Consider the following 9,099-nt stretch of genomic DNA (forward strand, 5'->3'; position numbering starts at 1 on the left):
TTCTTTTTTAACTGAAAAGTTCCAAAGAATTAACTAAAACTGGTGCCTTAAATTTTTCTTTTCCAACTTCTCAAGCAATTTATAAGAACTGGAAACATCTAAGTACACATAATGTAAAGATGTCAATGCTCAAATACGCTATGCACAGAACTACTGGTTATGCTGATAACTTTATTTAAGCAGTAGAAATGATCCCAGATTAGCTGTCCAGGCAGAACCCACTAATGAAAATCACTATATAACTATACGAAGGAGATGTAAACATTGGTTCACTTACCACTTTCTCCATCACCATTCAATGCAATTTTCTCCAATAAGCAGGTTCCCATTTCCATCAAGGATTCTGAAAATTCTGCAAAAGGAAACCAGCAAATTGATCATCACTAAATATGGGACGCTTGTTGTTATCAAACAATTGATAAATGTCTTTTTCACAAATAGGGAAGTGAACTTTGGATGCTTTGACACAACCAATTTCAATAGTAATGTTACTTATGACGATTTTTCGTTTCAGGATCATCTAATCTAACATTTGTATTATAGTAAATAAATGAATACCATAAGCACTATTAGCGGCAGCTGCTGCTGCAGATAGTAAGCTGTCATAGCATTCTCTCATGTCTTTCATATCCTGTAAAAAGGGGGAAACGAAACGAAACGAAATAGAAGAGAGTTAGAAAATGAATGAATAGGTTAGGTAGTTGATGATAAATCAGATTTGAATATTAGGGCGGGGGGTTGGAAAGAGGAATCGGAAACCCTAATTGTAATAATAGGGAGGAAACCTGAGAAGCGTGAGAGAGGCCATCCAAATGCAAGAGAATCTGTTGATCCTTCTTGTCCTTGTGCAGTGCAAATTTCTTCAGCTTCCCCAAAGACGACTTCATCTCTTCCTGCAGATTTACTACTGACTGATCTCTCTCTCCTTCTCCTTCTCCTTCTCCTTCTCCTTCTCCTTCTCCTTCTCTCTCTCGCACACAAACACACACACTCTCTCTCTCTCTCTCTCTCTCTCTCTCTAGGCTGCTGCAGTATATTGCCTGCCGGAGGCCGAAGAAATTCTTTTACTAGATTTTATTATTGAAATAAAAGTATATAATTAAAAAAGAAGAAAGTAGTAGTGCGGCAGTAGTAATTGTTGGAAGAAGAAAATTCTAATGTCATGCGCCCAAGTCAGAAAGGCAACTCCCTCCCCACCTCTCTCTCTTCCTTAACACGTCTCTACCTTTGACCCATTTTCTCTCTCTCCCTTAATTACATTACCCTTTTCCTTTTCCCCCCTTCTACTTAATTAACTATAACTCTCCTCTTTTATTAACAAGTGAAAATATTATTATGACGTTTGTACCCTCCACCTTGAGTCATTGGACTGTAAAATTCAACAACAACTCTCTCCCATCATTTGTTTTCTTTTAAGATGCATATAAATATTAGTAATATGTATATTAGACTTTAGATATCTACTATACATTTTAATATTAAAACATTATACTATCAAGATTTGAATACCTAATAATGAAGATGATTTGTTTTTCCATTGAAATAATTCGAATATATTATATGTGACAATTAATGCCCAACGAAAGTAATTGAGGGTGTTGATTGAGGATTGTGTTGAGTAGTGATCGAAGTTCTTGATAGTAAATAGTTATTTGCGAAGGCGGTTGATAGGAGTGATTGACAGTGACTGTTGTTCGAGATAGAAGCTAATACTTATTGCGAACGATAGTGATAGTTAATGGTGGTGTCGTGATTGGTGGTTTGTGTCGATGGCTATAAAGGATGGCTAATGGCGGTGGCAATCGTCTTGTGTGGTTATGAGTACGAGGATGGTGATTGTAGCTAGGAGGTGGTGATGGTTGATAATGGTAGGTGACAACAGTGGTGGTTAACGGTGAAAATGAATGGAGTAGTGATGAATTACATGTCATTTTTGTTGAAATATTTCAATATACATCTAAATCTTAATGATATTAAAGTTTTATCATAAGATCTCAATCGTTCGAAAATATCAAAACTCCTTAAATGACTGTTAAAGGAAAAAAACTTGATGATAAAATGTGTGACCTAAAAAATAAACAAACTTAATAATTCAAATGTCAAAGATTAAAATAAAAAAGTTCAGTAACGACAAACAATGAAGCTTGATCGAGATAGCTATCTCTCGACCTCAACTCTTCTAATGAGGTAGTTTTATTTTGTGATCTTTTCAATATGTAGATACTTGCTTCCCAAAATTTTCACATTCAAACGGCTTTACTTGTAATAAAATGTGGTACAATAAATAATTATTTCTCTCTTCTTTTTTTTCGATGGAAGAAATCATTCTAAATAAGAACAATTTAGCATGAAAGAGGTTATATCAAAATACTCCTATTGCATGATTGGAGTGTCATAGTAAATAAATGTGGCAATTAATTTATCGAGAAAGGAAGAAAGTTATGTTGTGAAACACAATATACAATAATAATAATATATTGAGTATGATTGAGAAAGAATACAGTGTAGGTGGACAAGTACAATATCTTAAAGACCCAAACATGCAAAGGAAAATGGGAAATGGGAATTGCTATAGTTAGTGAATTAGCAGGCTCAATGTGAAATCGGATCCAAGCACGTTATTTGGGCCTGGGCTTCTTGTGAATTGCTATAGTTTTCTACTTAATTTTCACAATTACATAAAGTGAACTGGGAAAGAGGTCACCCAACTCAAATTGCAATATTGCATCACACGTCTTAATTTTTTAAATGAGATAATACATCGAATCACCCTAAACTTATAGTCAAAACTTACTTTAAATCCTAAATTCATATGACAATTATTTATCCTCCTTAACAACTTTTAAGTGAATTAATTTCAGCCCTTACGACTGACGTGGAAAAAAAAAGAAAAATGCGTAAGTTTTTTTTTTTTAAAAAAAAAGTGCCCTCTTTATATATATATATATATATATATATATATATATAAAATTAAAAAATAAAACAAAAATCCAACTTCATCTTCTTTCTAATACCCCCTTCCCCTACCCCCACCCCGCAACACCCCGTTTTTTCATCTACTTTGAACCTCCATCCCGTTTCTTTATGTAGTGGTGTGTTTTATTCTTTGGCAAAGAAGAGCTGATTTGGGATAGATCTGGGGAGGATTTTTTAATTGTAGGAAAAGTGATTTTGGTTGAATTTGAGTAATTGGTGGAAGTTAAATTGAGCTTTTTCAATTGAAATTTTAGTGCAAGTTTTTCTCTGGAAGAGATAGTGAATTTGATGAGTGTAGTTTAATTCTTGGAACTAGAAAGTAAACTTGTTTTAATTTTTTCTTGATTGGTTCCAGAGGATCATCATCAATGGTTGAAATGAATTTTTCCTTGATTGGCTCAGGAGGATCATTATCATCAATGGTTGAAGGGGCTGGAGGAGCGGGGGAGGGGGGAAAGGGCTGGAAAAGCAGGGATGATAGGAGGTGGGGGGCTGTGAAGAGGAAGAACGAGGGAGTGTCTATTTTATTTATATATATATTTCTTTTTTACAAAAATATATAAAAAGTGTGTGGGGGGATTATTTTTATTTTAAAAAATTATAATTTCTCACGTGGCAATGACATGGCACTGACGTGACACTAATTTGGTGATGACATGGCGCGTGTGTAGTGTACTCTCTGTTGTGAGAGTGAGATTTTGATTTTGAGGTTGAAATTAATTTACTTGAAAGTTGTTAAGGGGTGTAAATAATTATCATACAAGTTTAGGGTTTAAAGTAAGTTTTGACTACAAGTTTACGGGTGATTCGATATTTATCTTTTTTTTAAATCTACAATAATCATCTTGAATTGGGTTGAACAACAGACATTAATCTTAAACTTAACTCAGCTTCAAAAATTAGTTCATAATGTGATATTATCGAAAATCAAAATCACAACAACAATAAACTCAGTCTTTAACATTATTAATAGCTTAACATCCAGAGTATGCATATTATAATATGGAAGTATAACAAGAAATAACGAGTTTTTACATATTAGATGCTCTATTATCATAGTAATGATAATATTCTGTGCCAGCCATCTAGTAGTACAGAATTGCGCCTTTTATTATTTGTAGTAAAGTAAATGGGCGTTACAAGAAGCAACAAGGCAATTACACCGCTGATGTACCAATGAGACTCCACCTCGAGTCTAGAACAATATTATTATTATTCTCTTTACATTCATATTTGACTTTCTACTCCGCTTTTGGCACGACGTCGCAGTTGCTTTGCCTTTAAAACACTCATATCATATTTAACCAATAATTACACCCATTGTGAATTCGACTTGAAAATCTTTCAACTCATTAATACAAATTTGAAACTCACCACTAATACAGCTTATTGTATACTCCCTCTCTTTGACTTTTTGACATCTAACCCCCATTAAAAAAAATAAGAATCACTTTATCATATTGTATCTATTAATTAATCTTTATTAATAACCAACAGGTATTGGAAATTTTATTTGAGAATAAGTAATTAATAAAATATAATTTTGTTTTTATCTTTTCTTAATTTTTTAAAAATGACAAATAAAAATAAAAAATTTAATTAGAAAAATAATAACAACTAAAATCAAACATAATGAATATGAGATACAATTTTTAGCCCCCCTCGCTCCCTTTAAAAGTGTGATAACTAGGGAGCTTACCTTGCCATAAAATAAATTTAATAATCTTTTTCTCTTTTTTTTAATTATAATTCAAGTCGATAGAAGATACAATTCACATATATAGATAGAAAGTTTAATTCAACCATTTGAACAAATCACTAAAATAACAAACCAAGGGTTTTCTAGTGCTTATGCAAGAAGGACACACGGAAATAGCCTTTGAATTACCATAGAATGTTTTGTGATTGGTTGAGTTGCAATTAGTAGAATAATTTCCTTGCTCTCCTTCTAACAACAACAACAACAAAAAAAAAAAAAAAAAAGCCGTTCTTGCTCTCTTCACGTTATCAAGTTAATTAGTATATATTTCTTATAACACATTTAAAATTCCAACAAAAGAAGAAGAAGAGATAAAAAGCAATTGGAAGCATTAGCGAAGAGCCACGTCTACTTGTCGAATTTGTTTTTTCAGGTTGCCGCTCTAGATTTATTTCTTTCCCGCTTTTGTTTTATGGAGTACACTTTTATTCATTTACTCAATTTGCATTAATCCATCTAAATTGAACACCCGAGTGTTCGTTGGTTCACATGCTCTGATCAAAGAAGACTATCCTTCTTGTAATAGTAATGGAGATGGCAGAGTAGCACATGAAAATATTTAGTATATATATGGAACCTTTGCCTTATTTATCTCTGGTTCAAAGATAAGTTGGCTCACGATTACTGAGTAGCCAATATGACCAGAAAAAACGACAGAAGAAGATAACCTTTGCCTTTTTATATATCTCTGGTCGGTCCTCTATCTATGTTTCTACACTAATACAAGTATATGACAATCCCAGTGAAAAGGGGTTAAAAATAAGAAGCGTACACTCATTCGGGCATGAAAAAAAACTATCTACAGTCAAGAAAAGAGGCATTGCTGTTATTGTATCAATTCAGGGATAAGCTTGAGCAGAAAAGACAATTCCCTCTGTGAGAATTGAGGTCTATTTTGAACTTTTTCCTCCCCTTGCAACAGCATCTCATCTTCAACCTCTTCTGGCTTCTTCACTAGCTTACAAACAGCCTCTGTTACTTCTTCAACAAAATCCACTATCACTCCATCAATTCCCATCAAATGTTGCATATACACAGCTTCAGGCACATTACTGAGACACAGATAGATAGTAGTATTAGTATAGACAAATTAATTCAGAAACAACATTTGACCCCCCGCGCGCACTTACTTCAATTTGCCATAGGTCAGGAGGGAGAGCTTAGACTCTTTGATCTTGTTAACTGCTCCTGGATTCCTAAAGATGCCTCTCACCTCTGAAACAATCCCTTCCAGACCACCCTCTAAGCACAGTTTACTGGCCTCTTCCAACGAGTTCCTTCTAACATCATAGTAAATCTCTGTACCTCCATTTGTGAGGAAAAATACCTGCAACATTGCAATGCCAAAAGTCAAAATCACTTGTTGAGGTAATTAAAAGATTGATAGTGTCCAAAAATGGAAACGTACGGGGTAAGCACTCTGGAGTTTCTTGACAAGGAGAGCGGCATCAGGCTGGAAACTTGAGAAAATAATTGGTCTGCCTTTGGCATATTCTAAGACAACATGTAAAACGGCTTGAAGAACGCGGAGGAGGCAGTCTTGTTGATAAACAATGTGGTCATCAAATTTGAGCTCGATGTTGAAACCAATAGATGGATTCACTTTCTCAAAAGCTTCTTTTAAGGTACACGCTGAATCATCGATTTCCACAGTCCAGCTAACAATCTTTCCATCTTTTGTTTTCCTCATTAAAGGTTTACCAGCGAGACCCTCTTCTCTTTGGGGTCCGTAGCTAAGAAATTCAGCAAGCGACAGTTCAGTAATCCTCCTCTCGTAAATTGTACCCTGCGAAGAAATTACAACATTCCAGTCCATGAGAATCAAGAACAATGTACATAAAAGGAAAAACAAAATCATCAGAGAGCTTACATTATCTTGAGTGAGGATGAAGTCGTCGTGAAAAATGACTGGGCAATCATCCTTGGTCACCTACAAAAAATGACATATACTTCTTTTACTTTCCCGTCAAAGCCGAATAGCTCTTTACTCTCCAGCAACTTTTTTCATGCAAGAGTAAAGACTCTTTACACATCTATTAATTTGCAATCCCAAAAGACAGCACAGGAAAAAGAAGAAGAAGAAGAAGAAGAGAGATCAATCAGTATCAGTTTACCGCAATAATTTTTTATTTTTTTTGGGGGTTGAACACGGAAACAATCAGCTGGCTCAACAAACTATCATAATATTTTTTTAATCCACAGAATTTATTTGGGCAAGATCCAGGCTTTAGGATTTACTATGGAATATAAGAAATTGTCCCAGCTACATCAGTAATTTCCCAAGGGGCTAAAATAAATAAACTTTATAAAAATTTGTTATTAGGTCCATAATAAGTTTGTTAATTTTCGATTGGTTACAGCGTGGATAGGAAGAAAAGACAAATATGGTATGCGGAAGTCCGTAGGAAACAAAACTTTTATTCGGGTCACGTCTTTTCACCGGGAAACCCACCATGTCGGGAAAGTAGGGTACCTGAACGTCAAATTCAATGAAATCGATGGGGTAATTCGCAGCTGCATTGAAAGAAAGAATGGAATTTTCTTTAAGAGCCTTCATTCTGCGGTCAGTCGACTGCAACGAATTCATCCCGTTCCCTCTGTGGCCAACCACTAAAAAATTCGACGGCTTGAACGATGTTCTTCCGATTTCAACCCCTGCCAAATCCAAAAAAAAAAAAAAAAAAAAGAAAAGTTGAATCAAAATCCTATTACGAATTAAACATACAAGAAAATAGACAGAAACGAACCTTGAGAGGAGAAGCGAGCGGAATATAAAGCTAGAGAAGCTTTGTCAGGGACTTGATCTAGATAGGGAACATCGGTAACATGAACGGCCTTAAGAGCCATTGTTATAATACAAATAATGTAGTAATAAACAGGAGAGAAAACGGGAGGAGAATTTGGACAAAGAAAGAAGAAAATCGATAGATGTGTTGAATGAAGGGGCAAGTAAGAATGGTAGGTATTTAAGGAGGTTGTTGTTGGAAGGGGGCGGGGGGGATCTCCATAGCCAGTAAAGAATATTCGCAATCCGCAATGGCGTTATGCCTTTGGATATTCCTAATCCTCCCCACGTTAATCAGACGCGTACTCCATCTCCTTTTACTTTACCTTCCTTTTTTTTTTTTTTTTTTAAATTATTTTCTTTCCTCTTCAATACATACATTAAGAACAAAAAACATATAATTAAAACACACTAGGCTACATATTAGTTATTTATTATACTACCAAACAAATGTACCAATATTAGAAAAGGAGGGCAAAAGCTGACTTAATTACTGAAATCCCTAAATTTAAAGCAATATCTTCTACAACTAACTTCTTATATTTACATTTTAATTACTAGTAATAATTTTTAATTATTTCCAGACATAGTATTCAGTTTGTGGGTATGTATGCATCAGCCGCGGCACAATAATTGGGCTCGGAAAAGTTTTTAAGTAGGTAATTGTGTTGAGTAATGATATTGACAATGTTGAATATTACTAGTAGGTTGAGGTCTTTCTAAATTTCTAGTCACCTTACGTGAAAAAATTTGAATGTCATTACTATGATGTATTGCAATTTGCAAATGATGTAGAAGGGAGTGGAATTATTGAGGTGTAGCCACGAGGTGGTGACATGTATGGATAGAATTCTGGCTGCCCTTTTTATCCTTTTAAATCAACAACTAGTAGTAGCTAGTACACATTTATTGGAATCTGGTGCCCAATTGAAGCACTATTCCATTCATTTTTTTCTTTTAATTGTTATTATTATTCCGTTAGGTTAGACGTGAGGTGGATCCATATATTATAATATAATAATTCAATGCTTACACATTTCTAAGAACCTTATTTTTTTTATTTGTAGAGGTTTAATTTGAAAAAGAAAAATTAAAAATAAAATAAAACTGCAAAATAAAACTAAGAAAAAAGTATAATATTTTGTAAGAAGGGCTCACAAAGTAAAGCTGAGAAGAAATGTTAAAAGGGCATGATAAGAAAGGTTAAAGTTTAACAGATATTTATTTTATTTTTATAATATAATTTTTTATACGCTTACTTTTTATATATCGAATCCCTTGAATAAAAATCCTAAATCCGCCACCGTACATTATTACTATTATTATAATCAACAAAAAGCCAAAAATATTGCAACTAGGAAATGTGAGTACAATATGGTTGGCAGCATCTCACTTCTCACCATATGTCACGAGTTATTTGGTCGCTGCTCTATTATTACTTGTATTGAAGTTTTTTATTTATCAATGATTATATCAAACAAATCATGACTAATTTTTCTCCAATATAAATATATATATATACCTTAAATTTGGACGGAGTAGAGGAGTTGGATTTTTAAAAGTTGAAACTGACTAGACA

General features: G+C 33.9%; 2 protein-coding genes across 2 annotated transcripts in view; both read right to left on the bottom strand.

Annotated features, from left to right (window-relative positions):
* The window catches only part of LOC107860820 (uncharacterized protein At2g33490), a 9,262-nt gene extending 7,982 nt beyond the window's left edge, over positions 1-1,280 (bottom strand). Inside the window, exons 1-3 of the mRNA XM_016706312.2 lie at positions 786-1,280; positions 559-631; positions 278-352 (exon numbers count right to left, since the gene is read on the bottom strand). Of these exons, the coding sequence (XP_016561798.2) occupies positions 278-352; positions 559-631; positions 786-887 (250 nt within the window). The 5' untranslated portion in view covers positions 888-1,280. The remainder of the gene's footprint in view (positions 1-277; positions 353-558; positions 632-785) is intronic.
* Positions 1,281-5,278: 3,998 nt separating this feature from the next.
* LOC107860821 (glycerophosphodiester phosphodiesterase GDPD1, chloroplastic) lies at positions 5,279-8,204 on the bottom strand. Its single transcript, XM_016706313.2, has 6 exons — positions 7,483-8,204; positions 7,209-7,390; positions 6,606-6,665; positions 6,144-6,521; positions 5,866-6,062; positions 5,279-5,787 (listed from the first exon to the last, which is right to left on the bottom strand). The coding sequence occupies exons 1-6, from the start codon at positions 7,580-7,582 to the stop codon at positions 5,562-5,564; spliced, it is 1,143 nt and encodes a 380-aa protein (XP_016561799.1). The 5' UTR covers positions 7,583-8,204; the 3' UTR covers positions 5,279-5,561.
* Between the last annotated feature and the right edge of the window lie 895 nt (positions 8,205-9,099).

This window comes from Capsicum annuum, chromosome 2 (genome assembly GCF_002878395.1).
Source record: "Capsicum annuum cultivar UCD-10X-F1 chromosome 2, UCD10Xv1.1, whole genome shotgun sequence".
Lineage (NCBI taxonomy): Eukaryota > Viridiplantae > Streptophyta > Magnoliopsida > Solanales > Solanaceae > Capsicum > Capsicum annuum.